General features: G+C 37.0%; 1 protein-coding gene across 1 annotated transcript in view; it reads right to left on the bottom strand.

The window, feature by feature from the left end:
- The window catches only part of RNF17 (ring finger protein 17), a 117,199-nt gene that overhangs the window by 65,441 nt on the left and 25,133 nt on the right, over positions 1-26,625 (bottom strand). The window contains 10 exon segments of the mRNA XM_017852282.1: positions 6,319-6,460; positions 8,180-8,370; positions 10,228-10,396; positions 11,183-11,372; positions 14,481-14,639; positions 16,520-16,609; positions 17,735-18,042; positions 21,298-21,372; positions 21,641-21,717; positions 22,893-23,064. Coding sequence (XP_017707771.1) covers positions 6,319-6,460; positions 8,180-8,370; positions 10,228-10,396; positions 11,183-11,372; positions 14,481-14,639; positions 16,520-16,609; positions 17,735-18,042; positions 21,298-21,372; positions 21,641-21,717; positions 22,893-23,064 — 1,573 coding nt within the window.

Genomic DNA, 26,625 nt, shown 5'->3' with positions numbered 1-26,625 from the left:
CAAATTCTTTCAAAAAACTAAAAGATGGAGGAATACTAACTCTAAGAGGCTGCATTACCCTGATAACAAAGCCATATGAAGACACTATAAGAAAATTACAGATCAATATCCCTTGTCAATACGGATGTAAATATCCTCAACAAAATACTAATCAACCAAATTCAGCATATTAAGAGATTTTGTTTTCTTCTAACTTGGTCTTCGGGTCTCTCTCTGGAGAGTTGCCATGAACTCTAGCCCTGCCCTGACAAGGTTCTAGAGGAGGTGGTCACTGATGTTTACAGTAAATCAAAAGAGGATACTTCTTTACCTTGGTGAATGGGCCAATGCCTTGTTGCCTGACCTGTGACCAAGTGTACGTCTCACAAGAAACCTGTTTATACTAGCAGATGTCCTCATGGTTCTTGTCTGATCTGTGTCCGGTTTATTCCCACCAAGATAGCCACTCTCTAAGAGAGTGCTAACTGGGAGGAAAGTTAGGTATGTGTATGTCAGTCAGGTGAGACACAGAGGCAGCAAAACAAAACACATGAAATAAAAGAAGCATTTTGCTAATCACAGGTAAGAGTGATTCTATAGAATTCTGCCTTTATTAAGGTCCACAGGCATTATCTCTTAAGGCTTTCCAGCAGGGGTTGTGAATTGGCTAATTTAAAGAAAGTATGTATAAAGGGGGTAAATTATTTGTATGATTCTGGTGCTGACTCTGGTTTTATTGTGGTAAGCAGCTGTGGGGTATGTTGGGTCAGTGAGATGTAGAACAAGTGACCCACACTGCAAACAGCCACATGGGGAGAGAAAGTTTTAAGTAAGCCAAAGGTGAGGTGGTATGACTCGGTTTCAAACAACTTATGTTAGGCCTAAAAATGGATGCCAAGGCAACAACGATGTTAAACAAATTTGTGATAAAAAGATTATACATCTTTATCTAGTGGGATTTATTTCTAAAACACAAGGATAATGACATATGAAAATCAACACAGCAGGCATAGTGGCCCATGCCTATACTCCCAGCACTTTGGGAGGCTGAGGTGAAAGGATCACTTCAGCTCAGGAGTTTGAGACCAGCCTGTGTAACATAGTGAGATCTCAAAACTACAAAACAAAAAAATTTTACAAATTAGCCTGGTGTGGTGGTGGGCGCCTTTGGTCTCAGCAACTCAGAGGGCTGAGGCGGGAGGACTGCTTGAGTCCAGGAGGCAAAGGTTGCTGTGAGCTGAGATCATACCACAGCATTCCAGCCTGGGCAACTGAGGGAGACCCTGTCTCAAAATAAACAAACAAGAAAATAAAACAAAATCCCAAATCAACGTAATATACCACATTGACAGGATGGAGGAAAGACCGAAACATGATCATCTCAATTGTTGCAAAAAAGAATTTGAAAAATTGAACACCCTTTCATGATAAAAACACTCAATAAACAAGAGACAGAAGGAAACTTACTTCACATAGTAAAAGTCATTTGGGAAAAACCCACAGATAATATCAAACTCAATGGTCAAAGACAAATGCTTTTCCCCTAAGACAGGAATAAAATGAGGAAGCCTGCTTTTTCATCTTGTATTCAATATGATATTGGAAATCTTAGCCAGAGGCATTAGGCTAAGAAAAAGACAAAAGGCATCCTGAAAGGAAAAGTATAAATATCTGTTCATGGATGAAATGATCTTCTATGTAAGAAACCTCCCCCAAATTACACACACACACACACACACACACACACACACACACACACACACCCCGTTAGGGCTACCAAATTAATTCCGCAGTTGCCAGACACAAAATTCACATGTAAAAATGAGTTGTTTTAATACATTAGCAAATGAGCAAATTGAAGAGGAAATTTAAAAAGCAATTCCATTTACAACAGCATCTAAAAGAAGAATTAGGAATAAACTTGACCAAAGGTGCCAAAAATTGATACGCTGAAAGCCACACAAAACTGTTGAAAGATATTAAATAAAATCTAAATAAATGAAAAAAATCCAGTGTTCATGGATAAGAAGAGTTAAAATTGTTAAGATGTCAATGCTATCTGAAATGATTTACAATTCAATGTAATTCCTATTAAAATCCCAATGACATTTCTCTGTTCATAGATGACACGATATTATATATGAGAAAATGACCCTAAATTACATACACACACACCCTCTCTCACTTGTTAGAACAAATTAATTCAGCAAAGCTGCTGGACACAAAATTCACATGTAAAAATCAGTTGTGTTTCAATACATTAGCAAATGATAATATCATACTCAATATCATACTGTATTTCTTGGAGAAATAGAAAAACCCATCCTAAAAGTCACATGGAATCTTAAGAGACACTGAGTAACCAAAACAATCTTGAAAAAGAACAAAGTTGGAAGACTCACACGTTGTGATTTCAGAAGTTACAACACAACTACAGTAATCAAAACAGTGTGGTACTGACATAAGGACAGATACACAGACACATGGAATAAAATAGAAAGTTCAGAAATAAACTCTCACTTTTAACAAGGGTGCCAAGACCATTCAATGGCGAAAGGACAGTCTTTTCAACAAATAGTGCTGGGAAAACTGGATATCCAATTCAAAATAATGAAGCTGGGCCCTTACCTTATACTTTGTACAAAAGTTAACTCAAAATGCATCAAAGATCTAAACCTATAAAACTCTTAGAAGCAAGTACAGGGAAGAAACACGATGTCAGATTTGGTAATGATATCTTGGATATGACACCAAAAGCACAAGCAACGAAAGAAATAATAATTAAATTGGTCTTCATAAAATTAAAAACTTGTGGAACAAAGGACACTATCAAGAAAGTGAAAAGACAACCCACAAAATGGGAGAAAATACGGCCAGTCTTGGAACATGGGTGTGAACTGCACAGTTCCAATTATGTGTGAATTTTTTCCACCTCTGCCAGCCCTGAGACAGCAAGAGCAACTCCTGCTCTTTCTCAGTCTATTCAACACGAAGATGATGGGCATGAAGACTTGTGTAATGATCCACATTTGGTTAATGAATAGTAAATCTATTTTCTCTTTATGATTTTTAGTAACTCTTTTCTCTAGCTTACTTTAAGAATACAGTATCCAATACATATACAAAATATATGTTAGCTGTTTATATATTATTAAGGTTTCTAATCAATAGTAGGCTATTAGTAAAGTTTTGTGGAAATCAACAGTTATATGCAGACTGAGTGTTGAGGCTCATGCCTGTAATCTCAGCACTTTGGGAGGCTGAGGCAGGAGGACTGTTTGAGACCAGGAGTTCAAAACCAACCTGGACAACATAGCAAGACCCTGTCTCTATTAAAAAAAAAAAAAAAAATTTCGAGGTGTGGTGCATGCCTGTAGTCCTAGCTACTTGGGAGGCTCAGACAGGAGACGACTTCAGTCCAGGAGTTACAAGCTGTAGTTAGCTATGATCTTGCCACTGCACTCCATCCTAAGCAACAGTGCTGGACCTTGTCTCAAGAAAGGAAAAAAAAAAAGTTGACTGCACAGGTGTTGGTATCCACCACCACCACTTGTTCAAGGATCAACTGCATTTGTAAGTCATATATCTCATAAAAATTTAGTATCTAGAATATATAAAACTCCTACAATCCAGCAACAAAATAAACAACCCAATTAAAAAAATGGACAAAGGGTTGGGCATGGTGAATCATGCTTGCAATCCCGGCACTTTGGGAGGCCAAGGTGGGAGGATCACTCTGGCCCAGGAGTTCAAGGCCAGCCTGGGTTACCTAGCGAGACCCTGTGTCTACAAAATAATAATTAGCCAGGTGTGGTGGTGTGTGCCTGTAGTACTAGCAATATGGGAGGCTGAGGCTAGAGGATCCCTCGAGCCTAGGAGATTGAGGCTGCAGTGAGCTTACGATCATGCCACTGCATTCTAGCCTGGGCGACAGAGTGAAGCCCTGTGTTTAAAAAATAAAAAAACAACAAGAAGTTTTAAAAATTAAAAAAAAATGGATAAATGACTAGAATGGCTATTTCTTCAAAGATATACAAATGGCCAACAAATAAGGACATGTAAAGATGTTCAGTATCGCCGGCCATTAGGGAAATGCAGATCAAAATCACAAAGTGACACCACTTCACACTTATTAAGAATGCTATTATTCAAAAGACATTGATGCGACCAACAAACATACGAAAAAAAGCTCATCATCACTGGTCACTAGAGAAATGCAAATCAAAAGCACGATGAGATACTATCTCACACCAGTTAGAATAGTGATCATTAAAAAGTCAGGAAACAACAGATGCTGGAGAGGATGTGGAGAAACAGGAACACTTTTATACTGCTGGTGGGAGTGTAAATTAGTTCAACCAGTCTGGCGATTCCTCAAGGATCTAGAATCAGAAATCCATTTGACCCAGCAATCCCAATACTGGGTATATACCCAAAGGATTAGAAATCATTCTACTATAAAGACACATACACATGTATGTTTATTGCAGCACTATTCACAATAGCAAAGACTTGGAACCAACCCAAATGTCCATCAATGATAAGACTGGATAAAGAAAATACGGCACATATACACCATGGAATACCATGCAGACTATAAAAGGATAAGTCACGTCCTTTGCAGGGACATTCTCAGCAAACTAACACAGGAACAGAAAACCAAACACCACATGTTCTGTCATAAGTGGGAGTTAAACAAGGAGAACACCTGGACACAAGGAGAGGAACATCACACACCGGGGCCTGTTGGGGGGTAGAGACAAGGGGAGGGATAGCATTAGAAGAAATACCTAATGTAGATGACAGGTTGATGGGTGCAGCAAACCACCATGGCACATGTATACCTATGTAACAAACCTGCATGTTCTGCACATGTATCCCAGACCTTAAAGTATACCAATAATAAAAAAAGAAAAAAAACAAGTGTTCATGAGGGTATGGAGAAATTGGAACCTTGTGGATTGCTGGTAAGAATGCAAAACTGCAGCTGCTGTGGAAAATAGTTTGGCAGTTCCCCAAAAAGTTAAACATAAAATTACCATATAATCCAGCAAACATTCCTAGATATTATACATACCAGAGGAACTGAAAGCAGACACCCGAATGGATACTTTTATGCCAGTGTCCATAGCAGCATTATTCACATAGGCCAAAAGGTGGAAACAATCCAAATGGCCATCAATAGATCAATGGATAAACAAAATGTAGTATATCCATACATGGAGTATTATGCAGCCATATAAATGAATGAAATTCTGATACATCCTACATAATAGGAACCTTGAAAACATTAAGTTGAAGTGAAAGAAAGCCAGATCCAAAAGGAAACACTGTTTATGATTTCACTTAGGAGGTACCTAGAATAGGCAATTTCAGAGAGACAGAAAGTAGAACAGTTCATCAGGGACTAGGGGAGAAGAAATGGTACGTGATTGTTTCATAGGTACAGGGCTTTTGTTTGAGATACATAAAAAGCTCTGGAAATGGATACACAACACTTCATGTCCTTAATGGCACTGGAATCGTATACTGAACAATTATTAAAAACTATAAAATTATATTAGGTATATTTTACCATAAAAGACACTGTAAAATATCAACAAAAGAAATAAATGCAAACCCTAACCTAGAAAAGCTCATCTGAGGAGCCACTACAGTGTGACGCGGTGCTTGAGATGACAGGTTCTGAAGCTGCACAGCCTAGGTCAATCCTGGCTCCACCCTTTCCGAGCTGTATAACCTTCACACAGCTGCAAGATGCTTCATCTCTGTGGTTAGGGTCTCCACATTCAGATGGAGACAACAGTGTCTTTCTCACAGGATTGTGCAAAGATTAATTAGTTAATGCACTTCAAGTCTTAAGGGCCTTATGATGAGTGAAATCATACAAAGCACCCAGAAATCAATAAGGATGAACTACTGTTGTTACTATCTAAACGTATCAGTCACACATCCAAAGTTCAATACGAAATGCCTTTAATCTGTGTCTATTTTGTGTTCAAATTCAGAAAACACCTAATAATAATCAGCAAATTTTCAGATGTACAGGTTAGAAAAACTTTGTCATTATATTTCTACTTGCTAACTCTATATGCTTTCCTAGTCTCCAGATTTCAGAAGGTAGCAAGAAACATTTATACATTAATTATCCTTCACTGTTCTTTCAATTTATGATAATCATGTGAACTTGTTTGAAGTTGCAACTACTAAGAAATTTAAATGTACAGAAGGTTAACAGTGGTATGTTTGCTCTAACTAAAATTGACAGTAGACACTCATTCTTGTTATACATGTCTAATTAAAATTTAAAACTTCATTTAAAACACATTATATACTTACCAACTGAAGATAGAAATCTCCAGGACTATTTATATGACAAACCGTTACTGAAACATCTGTCATTTCTTTAGGCAAAATAGGTGGATGATAGTGTAAAGTAGTATTTTTTTCAAAGTGACTTCTTAGTGATTGTGACTTAAACCTAATTAAAAGCATAATGAAAAGCGTCAGCAGGGTCTCACCCTGTCATCCAGCCTGGAGTGCAGTGGTGCGATCATGGCTCACGGCAGCCTCTACCCTCCTGGGCTCAAGCAATCCTCCCACCTCAGCCTCCCAAGTAGCTGGAACCACAGGGGCATGCCACCACACCTGGCTAATTTTTGTAGGGACAGGGTCTCCCCTACATTGCCCAGGTTGACCCTGAACTCCTGGGCTCAGGCGATCTTACTGCCTTGGCCTCCTGAAGTGCTGGGATACAGATGTAAGCCACCATACCTGGCCAAGCCATTTTCCTAGTCTCTCTTCTCTGAGTGACTTGATCTAAAGGAAGGAGTTGCACATGTACTGACTTATTTACCAAAAGCATTCATCTTCTAATTTCTTTCTTCTAATATTTCTCGGTATTGTCTTCAATTATCAAACCAGGTTAAAAAGGTACCAAGTCTCAAAACTTTAGAGCTGGGCTTTCACATCATACTTAGATTCAAAGCTGCTTCTGTTCTTTGTGTTACATTGATATCTGTGGTCTGTGGTAGCAATTGGTGATGTCAGCAATCTTGGAGCTGGTCTCTGTGGCCCCTTCCAGCTCCAAGACTACTTTTATTTTTCTAGAATGGAACCTGCTTGGGTTCCATTCCCAATCATCCAGGGTAAAAATCAGAATCTTTGACTACCTCTATGGTTACTTAAGTCATCAGAAATGATGGACAGGCAGGGCACTGTGGCTCACGCCTGTAATCCCAGCACTTTGGAAGGCCAAGGTGGGCAGGAGTTCAAGACCAGCCTGGCCATCATGGTGAAACCCAGTCTCTGCTAAAAACACAAAAATTAGCCGGGAGTGGTGGTGTGTGCCTGTAATTCCAGTTACTTGGAAGGCTGAGGCATGAGAATCACCTGAACCTGGGAGGCAGAGGTTTCAGTAAGCTGAGGCTGTGCTACTACACTCCAGCCTGGGTGACTCTGTCTCAAACAAACAAACAAAAAGAAATGACAGACAAATAAACTTTAAACATCTATTCTAGATTCATACATTAAATATAGGGTAGTGATCATGAACTCATTCCAAAGGCTAGAAAATTTAGGAAAATTTAGGAAAAATTAAGCTATAATTCTTGAAACCCTCATACTTATAAAGTTATCAAGAGTTCAAAAGATGTTAGTTATTTACACATACTTTATATTTTGAGCTACCTTAATTTCTCTAATTTTTCTAATTTTCTTTTTTCTTTACAGATAGGGTCTCACTCTGTCACCCAACCTGGAGTACAGTGACGAGCACAGCTCAAACTCCTGGGCTCAAGCAAACCTCCCACCTCAGCTCCTAACCTGAGAAGCTGGACTACAGGTACATGCCACCATGCCTGGTTAATTTCTTTTTGTATTTCTTTGTAGAGATGAGGTCTAGCTATGTTGCCCAGGCTGGTCTCAAACTCATGACCCCAAGGAATCCTCCCTCCTTGGCCTCCCACAGTGCTAGAATTACAGTTAGGAGCCACCCTGTCCAGCCTATTTTCTTAAATCCAATTATCTGAATCCAGTTTTCACAGACAACAACCGTACTTAGGAAAGTCTAAAAGCAGTATTTTAACTTCTTCAGGTATGTTAAGGTTTACTTTAGAGACATGGTTTTAAAGGCAAAGTCTGCTACTCTTATTTATAGCTATAATCTCAAAGAATATTTAAGTTTTAATAAGTTACTTACTTTGCTAATTCCATAAAAATTAGTGCATCTCTAAGAGACACAGGCATATCACTGCTTATTTTATTTGGTGGTGGTTTTTGCAGATCTACAATAAGCACACCATCTTCTTCTCTAAAAACTTTCATTGAAACAGCCTTGTTATTAACCATTTTCAAAAATTCCTCTTTAGCTTCCTCTTCCCAGCCTTCATTCTGGGCAAAAAAGTAAAATTCCATAGTAATTAGTAATTATAAGTATCTCTAATGTTACAATGTTCTGGATTTAGGTTTGTACCAACCACAGACGCAACTGTGAGCAAACTGAACCAACCACAGACATTAAGAAACAGCCAGGGAAGGCCGGGTGTGGTGGCTCACGCCTGTAATCCCAGTACTTTGCAAGGCCAAGGTGGGCAGGAGTTCAAGACCAGCCTGGCCAAGATGGTGAAACCCTGTCTCTACAAAAAATACAAAAATTAGCCGGGCGTGGTGGCGGGTGCCTTTAATCCCAGCTATTCGGGAGGCTGAGGCAGGGGATTGCTTGAACCCGAGAGGCAGAGGTTGTAGTGAGCCCAGATCGTGCCACTGCACTCTAGTCTGGGTGACAGAACAAGACCCCATGTCAAAAAAAGAAAAAAAGAAAAGAAAGAAAAAAACAGCCAGGGCCACAAACTTAGGGGCAGTCTTTATGAATGTACAATGTGCATATACCTTCACTTTATAAATATATTCTCGAGGTTTTACTTTAGAATTTAGTTTCACTTTTGAATAGTAATATGAAGGTTATAAAGAAAGATCTCAAAATGAAAGAAACAAGTATTCAATTTTCCACTTAGATGAAAATTCAAAAGGTAATTTTGAAAATATAGGTATGGCTAAAAAAAATTTAAAAATTTACAATCATCAGTTAATCTAGTTTCCATTACTAGCAATGCATAAGATTTATGCTACTTAAGTGATTTAAAAAAAAAATCCACTCACTGGGCAAAAAATTCTTCTTTTGAGACAGGGTCTTACTCTGTCACCCAGACCAGTACGCAGTGGCATAATCTCAGCTCATGCAATCTCTGCCTCCCAAGCTCGAGCGATCCTTCCACATCAGCCTCCATGGTGTATCACCATGCCTGGCTAATTTTTGTATTTTTGGTAGACAGGGTCTCGCCATGTTGCCCAGGCTGGTCTCAAACTCCTGAACCCAAGCAATCCTCCCACTTCAGCCTCCTAAAGTGCTGGAATTACAGCCTTGGGCCACCACACCCAGCCAAAAAAGTTTTTATGTTGATCTTTGAACATTTAAGTACCATATCGAAAGTAAATTTCATGATCAAAACCAGAAATTCCTTAAAAACAAAAAAAAGAGAATAGCTTTCTGAAGTTTTTATGATTATAAATGTAAAATCCACTCAGTGTAAAAAATGCAAGAAGTTAAAAAAGAGAAAATTAAAAACAAAACACCATTTAAAAAAAAACACCAGTGCTATTACTTCTGTGCTTCCTTTTTTAATTAACTTATTTGTTATTTCAAATATGTGCTGAATGCCTTCTATGTGGCAGGTGATCTGCTAAATGCTAGGAACACAACGATGAGCAAAGGCAGACTCCTGCTCGCATAAACCTTGTAAGAATAGAACTGCTTAACATGTATTGTTACAATTTCTGTCTCTTAAGAGTTTACAATCTTGCTGGAGAACAGATTTTCATAAATAATACAAAACACAGAAAGCAATATGGGCATTAAATAGAGTAATAAAGGGCAATGGAAATAAGAAAATACTGTAGAGAAACACACACCACACCATAAACTTATTTCTCTGGATAGTTGACTCCAAAATTACTGGTTTGCTTGGATTCTTAACCAATCATTATGTTAATATGTGCTTATTCAACTCAATTTCCCATTAAAAATATTTTCAATTGTGGAAACTGAAGTTCATTTCCTTTCCTATTAGAAATAATAGTTTAATATGCACTATGATTAGTGGTTCCCTGAGGCTATACTTAGCAATCTAATTGGCAACACATAGCTACAATTTTAATAGCCTCTGAAGGAAAAAATAAAGTCTCACTTACCGAATTCTGTGGAACAATGTCTTTCAATGAGCATGGTTGTGCTAACGGCTGGATGTCTTTTAGCAGCCCTTCAATATATGGTTCAGATTTCCTTAGAATCAGACATAAATCATTTAGTGCAATATGTTGTTTAGCAGAGTGTTCCGGTCTCACATGGGTATCAACAACTCTAGGAGAAATTCAGGTAATATTTATTGAAAGTAAAGTTTCAAACTTAAATTTGTTTTCCCCCACTGAAGGTATGCATTTCTAAGTATAATTTTCTTAAGTTACACTTTTAGAAAGTTACATTCCAAATTCGTACTTTCTTACTATATAGATTTAGTTTAGCTTCTATAAGCAGAGACACTGTTTTCCTCCACAGAATGAAATCTCAGCTACATTTGTACTTTCATATATTCATTCAATCTGAGCTTAAAGGAGAAAATGACACTTCCCCCCATATAAATCTATTTATTTATAAAGCTATAACCACTAAGCGATCATGCTATGGTTAATACTGGTCCTTACGACAGAAACATAGCAGTTTGTATTATTTTCCTAGAAGAGAGAGAAAACCATTTAAAATACTGACAGTGAGTGAGACAGCATGACACTTCAAAAAACATTAATGAAATTACAGAAGTCTGATTAAAAATTTAACTCAATCATCTGTAGCTAACTGTAACATTTTCTTTAAAAGAATTAGTTTGTGTATTATTCCCCACTTTGAAGTGACATAAGAAGAGTACTTAAGTTTGGAGTTCCTTTTCTAAGCTCTCCATCTAGTAATACTGGTAAATGATAAAATTTTACGTATCAAGACAACTGGAGAGCAAAATAATAAAACGTGTGTCTTGGAAGTTAAGAATGAGAAATTACTCCTCTCTACCTCTAATTTCCTTTATTCTTTAACTCCACCTTCCTCCAAAATGTTTCCAAGCAGGCCAAGAATACATATTATAAAATATCATACCCTGTGACAAACAGGACTTCAGAATTTCCAAAATCTACCATGAATATCTGTATTAGTGCAACTTCATGGACAAATAATCTGGGTGGGCTACAAGGTTTTCTGGTATTTTTACCCTCTATAGGAATTAATTCTGTGATAGTTCCTCGACACCACATTCCATTTTTAATACTGTTGACAAATATTCTTGCACCTAAATGAGGGAAACAAATCATTACCAACATTTATCAAGAAAGACATTTAGTAAGTTTACGGACACGTTAGTTTTACCACGAAAAAGTCTTAATTCATTTATTTACTGATGATATACCACTGTGTTCAAGTGCTACGAGAAGGATATAATACAGCATATTATGATAGTTTCTGTTATACAGAAACAAGCTAAATAGGGAGCTAAACATCCAAATACTAAGTTAGCAGTCACTTAATGAGGACCTGCTTCATGAGCAATAAGAACAAATATGAATGAGACTGTCTTGCCATCAAGAAGCTCAAGAAAGGAAGAGAGACAGGCAAATTACCACAATTACACTGTACTTACAAGCAAGACCATCTGTCCTTGTGCATGTACACAAGTACACTTACTGACGAACACATACTGAAGTTTGTAACGAGAGAAGAAACAATTATCTTAACTCTTTGTAAAGGAGAGTGAGAGTAAAACAATGAAAGGCAGCCTGTGAAATGCCAAAATTAACTGGCACCCACTGGTGTTCAGAGAAAAGGGAAGATGAATTAAGGACTCAGCAGTAGAGGAAGACCTTTGTAGGGACCAGTTGGATTACAAATAAATAACCAGGAAAAAAGAAGATCAAACAAACAAAAAAAGGCCCACAGGTGAATGCTTACTATAAGCTCAGAAATGTTCTGTGTTTTGTCTGAATTCACTTACTCCCCACAACAGCCCTATGAAGGTAGTGTTTCCATCACGTAGGTGAGGAAACTGAGGAAGAAAAACTAACCTAGCCCAACTCACATGGCTACTTAGAAGTAGCAGCAGGAGAACTCAGGTAGTCTTAGAGCCCATTTAAACTACATATTTTGGAAAAGAATCTGGTAAACTCTGATCACTGATTATATACAGAGAGATGCTGTGTAATCTCCTCTGTATATGCTAATAACAACAGGAATAGTTGAAAAGCACATTATAGGCAGCCTTTTAAGTCCTACCAAAACGTTTGGTCTTCAGTTTGTCAGTGACCCTTCTCTTATTTTGCTACACTACTGTACCAACATTCTTAGTTTTAAAATATAGTAAATCCCCACTTAATGTCATTGATATATTCTTAGAAACTGTGACTTTAAGCAAAATGGCATAACAAAACCAATCTGACCACACAGGCTTATTAATATAAACAAGAGTTAAGTTTCCACATGTATTTCTGGTCACAAAAACATCATCAAACTTATAAAGACCCCAAACACTTCTAATATTAAATACTGAAACAAGTGTGAGCTACACGTACATTTAAGAAAGATGAACAAGTAAGATATTTACTCAATTTTTGGTGAATCAGTGAGTGATGGCAGTCACAGTGGTAGTGGGTTAACTCAAAAGAATTACAGCTTGCAAAGTGAGAATTGTGAGGAGTACCTCCTGGCGCCACAGTTCAAAAACAATCATAAATAAGGTGGATTCACAGAGCAATTGTACTGCATCATTTATTGTCATGCATTTGTATAGTTATCAAATACTTTATGAATTTTATGATAATATATATGTATTTATTCATTCTCCAACTCGCTTATTCTAGAGTCGAGGGTGGCTAAAGCCTATCCGGGCAGTTCAGGGAACAAGGTAGGAACCAATTCTGGTCAGAACACCATTCCATCGCAGGGTAAACACACACACACACACACACTCTCTCTCTCCCACTCCTCCCCTCCACCCCACCACCCGCCACTCAGACTGGAACAATGCAGACACATCAAGCAACCTAACGTGCGCATCTTTAGGACGTGCAAGGAAACCAGAGTACCTGAAAAAACCCACACAGACACGGGAGAATGTGCAAACTCAACACAGACATTTGCCCAAACCAGGAATTGATTTTTTTCTCATCAAAATTATAATGAGATAATGTTATCTGAAGCCCTGCTGTATATATTCAACAAAACTATTCTTTCTTTCAATGGATAAAAGTCTGCTGAAGCCATTTATTGTTGTTCTTCATAATGAAGTACAGAGGCAGGAAAAGGGAACAAGAGGATACTCTCTTTTCCTAAATCAACAATTCACATTTCTTTCCTTATCACTAATTTCTCAAAATATAAATGAGTGTTTTAATCAGCTATATTTACCTTGCCAACATAATTATCATTAACAACTTAAAGCACAGCTTTTTGGCTTTCTTAGAACATTTTCTGAAAATAAGCTGAGTTATTTTTGGCATGTATTACATTTTAGACATATTATCTGCAACCACAAAAATTAAATTCAGTACTACACTTTCCTCCACTTAGATACTAACAACCTAATATTCCTAGCTCACATGGCATAAAATAAATGTTATTTTTTAAGTTTTAGAATTACTATTCATTTTTGTCAAAGTATACGATGATCCTACTCTTCTGATATCCTGAAAGGCTATACAGATGAGCTGAGAGTTAATCATACTTTTAAACAACTTATCAATCAAGACTAGACAGATAAAACACTTTCAGTATTAGTTATATATAGGTATTGACTGCTATTTACATAATGAGAAAAATATTAATACAAACGAATCATAGCTTCATCATATTATAAGGTACAATCAAATTCAGTCAACAATGTTATAAGAAAAATACTCATAACAAAAGCCTGAAGCATGGCAAATTCACATGCCCTCACAACTAAAAGACTGACTGAATTTACAATTACCCTCTGTAGGGCACTGGGAATGGGTGCCACAGGCCTCCTGAATCTCAGGAGCTCAATGCTAGCCCCAACACTCACAATGGTGAGCAAGAGACTGGAGTTACACAAGAATCATCATCATCTTAGAGGCACAGTTCTTCATGGAGACAAGGGGACAGGCTACATAACCTGTTACAGGTTTTGTAGTTTTAAAAGCAATTCGCCCTACTATGTAATGGAGTTTCTGTATATATTTCACTCTAAAAATATGCCAACATTCCATCTTATTCCTTAGCTAATTTGCCTAAATAATTTATGTTAAATAATCCTAAAACTTTTATGCTTACTAACAAATGAACTTAGAGTAAAAATCTATATTATAACAAGTCTTAGGTGGGTTGGCCAAGTTATTATAATATTTAAATAAATTTGATATTTTTACTTGGACTAATATTTCATTACCTAGTTCCAACATGTCTGAAGGATCAAGGTGTGAACTCCTATTGCAAAATTCATTCACCTTCTTTTCCAGTACTTTTGCGTCTTTGATTTGTGAATACTTCCGAATGTAGAAATGGCAAGGATCTATTACATGGCTTACAAAAACTAGCTCTGCAGAACCTGGATAAAAATGTTTAAACCACGTTAATAAACCATGAGTTAGAAAATAATTCACAAAAGCTGAACAACTGCTAATGGCCTCTAAAAGAGTGTCTTATGGCATTGTGAACTCTGGGGGCACTGCACGTAGGCCCCAGGAAGTAGTCCAAGCACTAAATGATTGATAAAACAAATGGATCACTTTCAACAATGAATTCTTTAGTAACTTGAACTACAAATACTTCATATTACTTGCAAAATACGCTAAATAAGTGGAATCATAGTCCATGTAGTAGTTAAGATTCTAAAGTCTGCGTATATGCTGTAACTCTACTGTATTACAAAAGTTCAGTTTATTTATGAACATATTTGGAACTCAGAACCACTACTGATAATGATTAGGTTTCTAGAATAGCGTATAAAAGCCACTTCCATCTATACCCTACCTATAGAACCAATACAGCTCATAGCCACTCTGACTCCCAAGTCTTATAAATCAGGTTAGTCTTATAAATCAGATGTGAAAAAATGTTTAGGCAAAGCCGAAGCACTAAGCAGCATTTAGGGAAATGTGTGTGCTTTTCGGTGGGGCGAGTAGAGGTAAAGACAATCAGAAAATTTTCTTAAGTCAAGTGTCTTCACTAATATGAAAAGATCTCCAAAGCATAACGTTAAGGAAGGAATGCAAAAAACAAAACAGGGGTATGCTGCGTTTTGTGTATAAAAAAGAACCCCCGCTATACACATAGAGAGAGAGAGGGAGAGAGGTTGGAAAAATAATTTGTGTGCGTTTATTTGTAAATGCATAAGGAAAATCTGGAAGAGATGGAGACACTGAATAGAATGGGAGTAGGATGGGGGGAAGTTTCACATAATATTTTAATATATATTTAATTTCTGAATGAGATAAATGTTTACATGGTAAAACTGTTTAAAAAACAAAGACTAGGAGGAGTGGAAATGAATATAGCCAAGTATAGACAGATGACAGAAACTGAACAAATGCATCATTTTAACTATCCAATAGAAAATATAAAGAATAATACCCATATTTAGGGGGGGTAAAAAGACAAATACATACAACTGGGGTGATATCTGAGAGAAGTACACATTTTGGAAATGTTCCTGGCTGGGCACGATGGCTCACGCTTATAATCCCAGCACTTTGGAAGGCCAAGGAGGGAGGATCGTTTGAGGACAGGAGTTTGAGACCAGCCTAGCCGACATGGTGAAACTCCATCTCTACTAAAAATACAAAAATTAGCTGAGCGTGGTGGTGCATGCCTATAATCCCAGCTACTCCGGAGGCTGAGGCACGAGAATCATTTGAGCCAGAGGAGGTTGCAGTAAGCCAAGATCATGCCACTGCATTCCAGCCTGGGAAACAGAGTAAGACTCTGTCTCAAAAAATATTTTTTTGTTGGGGGAAATATTTCTGCCAGAGTCAAAACATTCATTTACTCATTCATTCATTTGAGATGAGGTCTCACTCTGTTACCCAGGGTGGAGTGCAGTGGTGTGATCTCAGCTCATTGCAACCTCCGGCTCCCAGGCTCAAGTGATCCTCCTATCTCAGCCTCCTGAATAGCTGAGACCACAGCTGTGCACCACCACACCCACTTATGTTTTTGTATTTCTTTGTAGAGACGGGGTTCACCATGTTGCTCAGGCTGGTTTCGAACCCCTGAGCTCAAATCATCCACCCGCCTCGGCCTCCCAAAGTGCTGGGATTACAGGTGTGAGCCATGTTGTCTGGCCCCAAAATTAAAACTTTTAATATTAGAAAGTAATATGTTTTAGTTATCAGTGAAATTCACTTTACTTACTACCTCACATGAGGTAAGAGTTACAACACATACAGTAAACTCCACTACATCAAGCTCAGACAGTTGTTACAGTACCTGCTTTTGATCCAAAAGGAACAGGTGAGTTTTTCTGAAGAGGCTTTTTTGGATATCTAGGTGTCTCCCCAAGATCATCGGTGCTGCATGCTTCACCAAAATAAGAAATAAAGACAACATGTACTAACTATGTTAATGTTAACAATGACATGCTAGTTTTTAAAAAGCTGTACTGAAACTGGCAAAATACTGGAATGGCAACACCCCTTGTATCAGTGAATAAAGTTATTACAGGTATCTTAAGTAATTGAGACATCAATGATAATAGAGTGGAAAGAAGTGTGTTTTTAAAAATGTAATTCTGGAGAGTCAACCAATAAAATAGACAACAAGTAGGGGAAAACAAAAGCTGACCTTGAAAAATGGTCTCAAAGGAGACTATCAGTATAAAACTACATAGTATCTCACTCCATGTTAATGGAAAGAATACTGACATGGGAAATGTAATTAAATACAACTGTGATATATTTAAATGTTATAAAATAGACAACATTATAATCATGATAGTTTATATTAAATCTCACAACAAAGATTGAAGAGATGTTCTTAATTCAAAGAAAGTAATAAGACTATGTCCACAAATCACATCTCTCTCAATTATTCATATCTTTTATACAAGACTTATATGTGAGAACACTAAAAAATCTCAAAATACCCTAATTAAACCAGATATTAATTTATACCTCAGAGGTTAGCTATATTATTGCATTAAAAATAAAAATTATCCTAACTCTGGAAAATGTGAGGGGAGGGGCATGGAATGAACAGGTTTTAACTCATGAGGAATAAGATTATAACAGGCCGGGCGTGGTGGCTCAAGCCTGTAATCCCAGCACTTTGGGAGGCCGAGACGGGCGGATCACGAGGTCAGGAGATCGAGACCATCCTGGCTAACACAGTGAAACCCCGTCTCTACTAAAAAAAAATACAAAAAAACTAGCTGGGAGAGGTGGTGGGCGCCTGTAATCCCAGCTACTCGGGAGGCTGAGGCAGGAGAATGGTGTAAACCCGGGAGGCGGAGCTTGCAGTGAGCCGAGATCCAGCTACTGCACTCCAGCCTGGGTGACAGAGCGAGACTCCATTTCAACAAAAAATAAAAGAGAGAGAGAAAAAGATTATAACAGCAATTATGTTTCGTTAAAAGCATGGTAGAAAAAGGTACCAACAGTGTCTATCTACAACATGTTTCCCTCCTGCTTTTGCATTTTTACTTACTTTCCATGTTGTCTTCAATAATTTCTTCAATTATCACATCAGGGCTAGATCCCATCTGAGGTAACACAGCAATGGTTTTAGGGGATGCTGTTGCAACAACGTCTTTCTGTGGCTGGAAGATTTTTGCTTCTAAATGTACATCATTTGTCTCAGGTTGCAAAGGAGGTGGTGGTGCTTCATTGGTTACGACAGACATGTCAGCCTTTTTCTTTTCTAGTGGTGGGTATGTATCGTAACAAGAAAGTCCCTTTTTGTTATTATATTTCTTTTGAATATCCTGTCTAATTTCATTTTCTTGGGGATAACATCTGTTTAAAAATGCAGAGATATAAGCTTATGAATACAGAGGTATATGGCACAACCATAAGTCACTAGAAACTTCCACCACGGCCATTAATCTGAATCTTTGGGGCATGATTACTCAATAGCCACTAACCCACTGCCAGTTATTTATCCATTCTACTCCATATTTTTCTACTTTCTCCACATACCCAGATGGTTTTTAGGCTATCAAATCTACAAGTATAGAAATTGTACAATGAGATAAGATTGGGTTTCATGAAGTTTATATTTTAGTTATTCCATGATGGATTTAGCTTATTCACAGATCACTGTTTAACAAGCCACTGTGGAAATAATGACCAACAAAGCCAATTGGGCTTAGCAATGATACATGTTTATCTGCCTCTTCCAACAGAGGACATACATTTAACTAAGTAAAATTGATATATGTTGAAGTCCAAATACCTGAGAGTCATATATATGTACACAACCTTGCAATCTAAATATCTCTTTTCATAACTTTTATTAGACCTGAGACATTCAACATTATTCATCAGCTCCAGTGTCACAAACCTCTGCTTTGACTTGTACGACACCACTTCTGTTCTCCTTCAACTTCTGTCTGCTCCGTCTCAAGTTCTTTTACAGATTACCCTATCCCTGCTTTAAATTTTAGTATCTTTCCAGGGTACTGTCCTTGACCTGTTTGAATACCTGCTCTTACTGTGCAAACCCATGGTTTAACTATCATTTGTAATCAGTACATGCAGGTTACAGTAATACTTTCCCTAAAAACTAAGAAAGAATCTAAAAGGCAGCTCTCAGAGTTAAATGTAAAGCAGAAGATTAGTACAGATTCTTAAAGAGGCAGAGTAGTTTTTAGTGTCTTAGAAATGATAGTAACCATATTCAAGTTGTAAAAATGTCAAAAAGAACACATTGATTGCAAAGGTTGTTGATTATCCATGTAAGCACCAAGTCAAGTTACAGAAGTAAATCTGGGGCAGGGCTCTCCCAAGCATGGAGAACGACGACTGAGCCGAAGGACTAGTATCCCACTTCCTCTGGCAAGGTCTTCTCTCTGAGGGAGAGGAATCTCATCAGCTATCTCAGCCTAATAAGCTATTTGATTAATTGTATTCCCTTTAATCAAAAATGATTACAAAGAAAGTAACTTCTGACAAGTTAGCGCCTCAGTTCTAGGCCCTGTTTACAATTATATTTATCCATTAAGTTAACGAACTGGCATTTTGACTACACATCAGTTCTGTGACCTCGGCTTATATGAATTTACCAGGCTTAGAGTATACATTATCCTATGTGCTTCTGAAATGGTAATACCGTGAGCCAGACTAATTTGTTCCCTAAGGTAACAAACACGATGCTTCTCTCAGGGGACCATTTCCATTGGAGACAATCCACCTACAATGAACCAACTTACTTCTTTGTGGGGGGTTTCTACATCTATATTCTGATTACCCCTAAACCCAGAATCAAGTCCAAGATCTCTTAAGTTTCAGCATTCATATACAATTAAGCTGTACATATTTCTCCCCAGAAAGCTGGTAAACAGTAAGTACTCAACATACTATCTTCCCCCTCCCAACTTACTTTTCTTCCTGTATTCCTAATCTTAATGAATAACACCACAATCCACCGACTTAGTCACCAAAGCGAGCCCTGTAAACAAACCATTGATGATGCTTCCCTTTTCCTCATGCCTCACATTCAAACATTACTAAGTTTTATTAATTTTCCCTATTTTGCATTTGTCATATCTATTCTCAGTCCCTATCCAGTACTATTAGCTAAGTTTTAGTTCTCATGACTTGCTGAGTCTACTGATATGATGGCCTAAGTGATCCTTCAGCCTTCACTGTCATCCTCTTACCCCAAATAATCCCCCAAATGGCCACCAGAATTATCCTTAAAAAATGTAATCTAATTATTCTTACTTTCATGCTTAAAACCTTTTAGTGGCTTTCTACTGCCTAGAACTCTACTGTATAACAGAACTTTTGGTGATAATGGAAATATGCCGCATTGTCTAATATAGCAGTGCTTTGGTCTAAATGTTTCAAAATTCATGTTGAACTTAATTCCCATTGTGGTGATATTAAGAGGTGGGGCCTTTGGGGAAATTAATGATCAAGTAATGAGGGCTGTGCCCTCAGGAATGGATTTGTGCTTTACCACAAGTCTGGACAGAACTAGCTTAGGCCCTTCTTCGCTCTTCTGCTCTTCCACCGTGGGAGGACAGTTATTTGTCCCTTTTCCCTCTTCCATGCTTTCTGCCACGTGCGGACACAGCATTCAAGGTGCTATCTTAAAGCAGAAATCAGAGCCCTCACCAAAACCAAACCTGCCAGCACTCTGATCTTGGGCTTCTCAGCTGCCAGGACTGCAAGCAAATAAACACCTGCTCTTTATAAATTACAGAATAATAAACAACATCTGTTCTTTTTAAACTTTGTTATAGTAGCACAAATAGAATAAGACAGGTAGTCACTAACAACATGTGGCTACTGAGCACTTGAAATGTGGGCTAATGGAACTGAGGAACTGGATTTTAATTCTATTTAGTTTTAATTAATTTATGTTTAAATTTAAATAGCCACATGTGATTAATGGTTACGACATTGGACAGCATGGATCATAAGGTTCAAACATCATTAGACAGCATACAAAGTCTTTAGGACTTAGCATCTATGTATCCTTGGGGACATAGAGAATGGAATTATATACACCATTCCCTGAACCTAGCATGCTATTTCACTGCCCATATATTCACTGCCCATAAGATGCCTACTTCCTTTTTCTCCTCCTTTCTACTTGCTACTTAATTTTAATAGATATGGGAAAAGAAAATACCTTTCCAAGTCCTGTTACCCCAGGAAGAACTGATCATTCCTTTGCTTTGCACCTCAAGTAAATTCTGCATACACTACCCTAGCAATTATGCATTTTATTGTTTACATGTCCTTCTTCCTCTACTTATTGCAATTTCTTTGACATTTATCCCAGTATCTAGGGTGTTAGTTAGTGCCTAGCAGTGTTCAGTGCTTGCTCACTGAATCAATCTCAAAGATAACTTTGACATGTATATTGCTGAATACTGATCCCTTCTAGGCCTTTTAAAAAATATTATACATAGAATTTAACTATAGGAACTATTTTGTCCTTTATTTTTCAGCTTCTGAATTATACTAAACATCAATTTTTCTCTTAGATAATGTAGGTACTATCAGACATTAATGGCATGTTACCATGCTTATACTTACTTTGCTGAGTCCCCAAATTCAATCTTTCCCATATTGTTGAGCATACAGATGATCTCACTGCAATTCACACTCAACCTATAATAAAACATTAACATATACATAAATGTTCTAATACAAATTTACTAAGTTCTCTAAACAAAAATCAGTTGCTGACATTAATGAATTGAAAAGGAAACATTTAAATAACTTTCTAAATTAGCACAGACTATACTTAATTTGGTTGCTAACTTGGTAAACATTTGTGACTCCAAATTTCAATTTATTATTACTTGCTATTTTAATACATTTAAGTTCTAGCACATCTTTATACTTGTTATCGTCTCCTGAACTATGACTTACTCACCTGGGAGGGTTCCTTAGTTGTGGAGAACTAACTTGTGCTAATTCACTATCTGATGTTAACTTCAAAGTCTGGATAATCTAGAATTAAAAAAAAAAAAAAATCATTCATGTGTGAATCTTGTCACAAATATTGCTGAACAGTAAGATTTTAGAAATAAAATTGTATCTTTTAGGTATTTCATTAATTAATGCATTCAGGTTTAATTTGGGGCACTCAAAGGGACACAAATAAGTGTTTATGACTTTTGGAGATATGTATAAAAGGTAACAATAGACACTAAGAAATAGGACAGAGTTACATGATCAGAGAAAACTGATCAGATTCATTTTGCAACTGCATTGCTATCTTCAAGTGTTTTCTCCTTTTTTGCCCTATTTTCTTAACTAGATTAACTAGGATAAAGACAAAATTTTATCATTTTTTCTAGTGTCACACGTGTAATTCACAGGAAACGACTACTATTGTTTTAGAACTAAAGCCTGGGACACCTAGCCAAGTAGGGTCATGGCAAATTCTTTCATTTAACGTTAGAGACTTTGGAAGCGGGTAAACTAATGGCTTCTCTTCTGTACATCTGATTATCCATGGGAAGTGAGATTCTGAAGATTCAAAGATGACTAAAGCCAAGATCTATACCTTTATGGAGTGAGGCAAATATCTGTGATTAATCTTGTCCTGTCAAACTATAAGAAACATTTTTTGTTTTTTTGCCCAATTTTGCCCCTTAGGCACATGATTAGATGATAGGAGATGGCTGAAGCTGTCTCTTGACTTGCACAATTTGGGATGGCATGGGAAGAGAAAAAGTTGACTAGGATTCTGAATTAAATTTTAAAGTTAAGAGTTGACAGCCATACCTAAATTGTTAATGTGAACAAAACAGAGTCCCATTCAGTTTGCTATCCTTATTTGTCCTCATTTTTTTATTCAGGTGTCCTAGAAACCTAAACTTTAACCTAAATGTCACCTTACTTGCTCTCAGATCAAGTGTTACAAAGACTTAATTGCACTATTTCCCTAACTAGTCAAAAATAACAAAAGGCCATATAAATTTTACAATGTTTGTCTTAGATTTCAAACATTATCTTATTATAACTTAGATTATCCTAACTTATATTGTCATCAATTTAGAATTCTAAATAATAATATAGGTTAGGATAATCTGAAAAACAAATTCTTGTCTTAAATATATTTCAAAGCATATAAAATAAGCTACCACAGACATAACTCACATTGTAAACTATTAAATTACCTGCTTCAGGTCACAGTATGTTCTTAGAGAAGGTGATAATTGTAATGCTCTTGCTATGTTCATAGCTGCATTCAAATTGTTTTTTTTCTCTTCAATGTAGCTTTTAGCCTTTATTAAATTTGATAGATAATCATCAGTAGTTCTTGCAAATTCTTCACACAGGTTCTTTTTCCTTCATTTAAGATTCCAGAGTTATTTTGCAGTATTTCATAAATATTTATAGAAAAGTAGATCTATAGTATCTTGAAGAGTAAGTTCAGTAGTTGATGAATTTTACATAATATGGTTAAATGAGGCATACAGTAACTGAACTGTATCTGAAAGGGTACTTTTACTTGTTGATAAAATTAACATATAACATGGTAAGTGAGGTATTAAATTAAACTGAAATGTATTACAGTTAAAAGCTATGTATACATAGAGAAAAGCAAATTTTGTAGAAGGCAGGAGATTACAAGTAGAGACATACAATAGACCATCTAAGGTCTGGAGGAGAATGGGAATTGAAAAAGCCATACTGAGGCCCAGGCAAGATGCATGCTCAGAAAACATCTGAGAAGATCTTAAGCCTGACCTCAGGCTGATCTCAAGGCTCAGGGCACACACAACCACTCAGTGAAGGATTGTTACATTAAGAGCCAGTCTGCAAAGACTGGGGAAGGTGGCTATTTTCTCAAATGCCCAATTTCAACAAAAATACCACAAGGCACACAAAGGAACAGAAAAACATGCTCATTCAAAGGAAAAAAACAGAATAGTAAAAACGGTTCTCAAAGCAGCACAGGCATTGGACTCAACAGACAGGCTTAAAACAAATGTCTTAAATATGCCTAAAGAGCTAAACGAAAACATAGATAAAGAACTACAGAATAATCAGAAAAATGATCTAGGGGACAAAATGATAATATCAACATAAAGAAATTATATAAAATAGCCAAACAGAAATTCTACAGATAGTATTGAAAACCCTGTAGTAATTGTAATTTTAAAAATCCACCAAAGGTTCTACTGCAGATTTGGACAGGCAGAAAGAAAGCATGAGCCAACTTGAATATAGGACAATTAAGATAATGAAGTCTGAAAAAAATAAAAACAACAATGAAGAGGAGTGAACAAAGTCTAAGGTACTTGTGGGTCACTATCAAGCAGACTAATGTATATATTATAGGAATCACAGTACAAGAGAGAGACAGACAGAAACTATTTGAAGAAATAATGGCAAAAAACCTTCCAAAATTTGATGAGACATGAATCTATAAATCTAAGAGCTCAAGGAACACCAACTGCAGAAGGACAAAGAGAATCCTGAAAGCAGCAAGACAAATGCAATTTGTCAAGTACAAGGGATCCTCAGTAAGATTATCAGCCAATTTCTCAGCAGAAACCTTGGAGGTCCAAAGGCAATGTATATTAAAAGCACCAAAAGAAAAAAAGCTGTCAAAGTATTCTTCAAAAGTGAAGGAGAAATTAAAACATCCCCAGATAAACAAAAGCTGAGGGAGTTCATTGCCAGTAGACTTTCCCTATAAGAAATACTAATGAAAGTCCTTCATGTTAATGTGAAAGAACACAGTAACTCAAAGCCCATACAATGATAAAAACATCTCTGGTAAAGGTAAACACACGGGCAAACATAAAAACCAATATTAGTGTGATTTTATTTATAATTCTACTTTTTATTTTCTACAGAATTTAAAGGACAAATATGCAAAATATCAATCTATCTTAACGGGTATACAATATAGAGGAATGTAATTTGTGACATCGAAAAAATAAAGGGGAGCAGATACGTAAAGCAGTAGAGGTTTTACATGCAACTAAAGTTAAGCTGTCTACTCAAAACAGATTGTTATAACTTCAGGATGTTATATGTAATCCTGATGGGTAACCACAGAAACTATTTACAGAATATGCACAAAAAGAATTGAGAAGGGAATCAAAATTTGTGACTACAAAAGAAAAAATCAAGTAAACACAAAGAAAGGCAGCAATGGGGGAAATAAGCAACAACAAATAAAGCCATAAAACATAGAGACAACAAACCAAATGGCAAAAATCCTTCCTTATCAGTATTTTAAGTATTAATGAATTAAACTCCAATCCAAAGGCACAAATCTGAAGGACGAATAAAAAATATGACCCAACTATATGCAGCCACAAAAATTTCACTTTAGGTCTAAAGACATAGAGAGGTTGAAAATGAAAGAATGGAAAGAGATAATATATGTCGATAATTTAAAAAGCTGGGGTGGCTCTATTAATTTTAGGCAAAATAGACTTTAATGTAACAATTACAAGCATATATGTACCAACACTAGAACCCCAAAACATATAAAGCAAACACTTGCAGAATTCAAGGGAAAAACAGACATGTCTACAATAATCATTAGAGACTCCAATATCCCCCTTTCAATAATGGATAAAACAACCAGTGCAGAATCAATAAAGCAATAAATTACTTGAGCAACACTATAGACTGATGGATGGGACCCAACAGACATATTTAGAACACTATACCCAACAACATGAGGATAAACATTTTCCTCAAGTGTGCACGTAACATTTTGAGACAGAACATATGTTAGACCATGCTGACTAATGTTTAATGTTCATTAACATTTATTAGTAAGTTTTTTTTTTTTTTTTTTTTTGAGACGGAGTCTCGCTCTGTCGCCCAGGCTGGAGTGCAGTGGCCGGATCTCAGCTCACTGCAAGCTCCGCCTCCCGGGTTTACGCCATTATCCTGCCTCAGCCTCCCGAGTAGCTGGGACCACAGGCGCCCGCCACCTCGCCCGACTAGTTTTTTGTATTTTTTTTTTTAGTAGAGACGGGGTTTCACCGTGTTAGCCAGGATGGTCTCGATCTCCTGACCTCGTGATCCTCCCGTCTCGGCCTCCCAAAGTGCTGGGATTACAGGCTTGAGCCACCACGCCCGGCCATTAGTAAGTCTTAATAAACTTAAAGACTGAAATCCTTCAAGGTATCTTTTCTGACTACAATGGAATGACCTAGAAATACCAGAAAAAAAAAACCCCAGAAGATTCATGAACATGTAAAAATTAAACAATATACTCCTAAATCCCAACGGGTCAAAGAATAAATCACAAGGGAAATTAGGAAATTATCTGAGACAAATGCAGCAAGAACACAAAATTTATGGGATGCGATGAAAGCAACGCTGAGGGAAATTTATAGCTGTAAATACTCACATTTAAAGAGGAGCTTGCAAATGAACAACCTAACTATATACCATAAGTAACTAGAAAAAGACCAAACTAAACTCAAAGCAGAAGGAAGGAAATAAAGATGAGAGAGGAGATAAATACACAACAGAGAAAAATGAAAGCCAAAGTTTGTCTTCAAGATTAGAATTAACAAACCTATAGTCACACTAAGAAAAGAGAATCAGGGGAGGGGTGGGGGGGAGGGATAGCATTAGGAGATATACCTAATGTAAATGACGAGTTAATGGGTGCAGCACACCAATATGGCACATGTATACATATGTAACAAACCTGCATGTTGTGCACATGAACCCTAGAACTTAAACTATAATAATAATAAAAGAAAAGAAAAGAAAAGAGAATCAGGTCATGCGTGATGGCTCACACCTGTAATCCCAGCACTTTGGGAGGCCGAGGCAGACAGATGACAAGGTCAGGAGATCGAGACCATCCTGGCTAACACGGTGAAACCCTGTCTCTACTAAAAATACCAAAAAAAAAAAAAAATA

The sequence above is a fragment of the Rhinopithecus bieti genome, unplaced genomic scaffold (assembly GCF_001698545.2).
Source record: "Rhinopithecus bieti isolate Rb0 unplaced genomic scaffold, ASM169854v2 scaffold_2247, whole genome shotgun sequence".
NCBI classification, from domain to species: domain Eukaryota; kingdom Metazoa; phylum Chordata; class Mammalia; order Primates; family Cercopithecidae; genus Rhinopithecus; species Rhinopithecus bieti.
The sequence above is the reverse complement of the archived record's forward strand: the minus strand, read 5'-3'. Positions and strand labels throughout refer to the sequence as shown.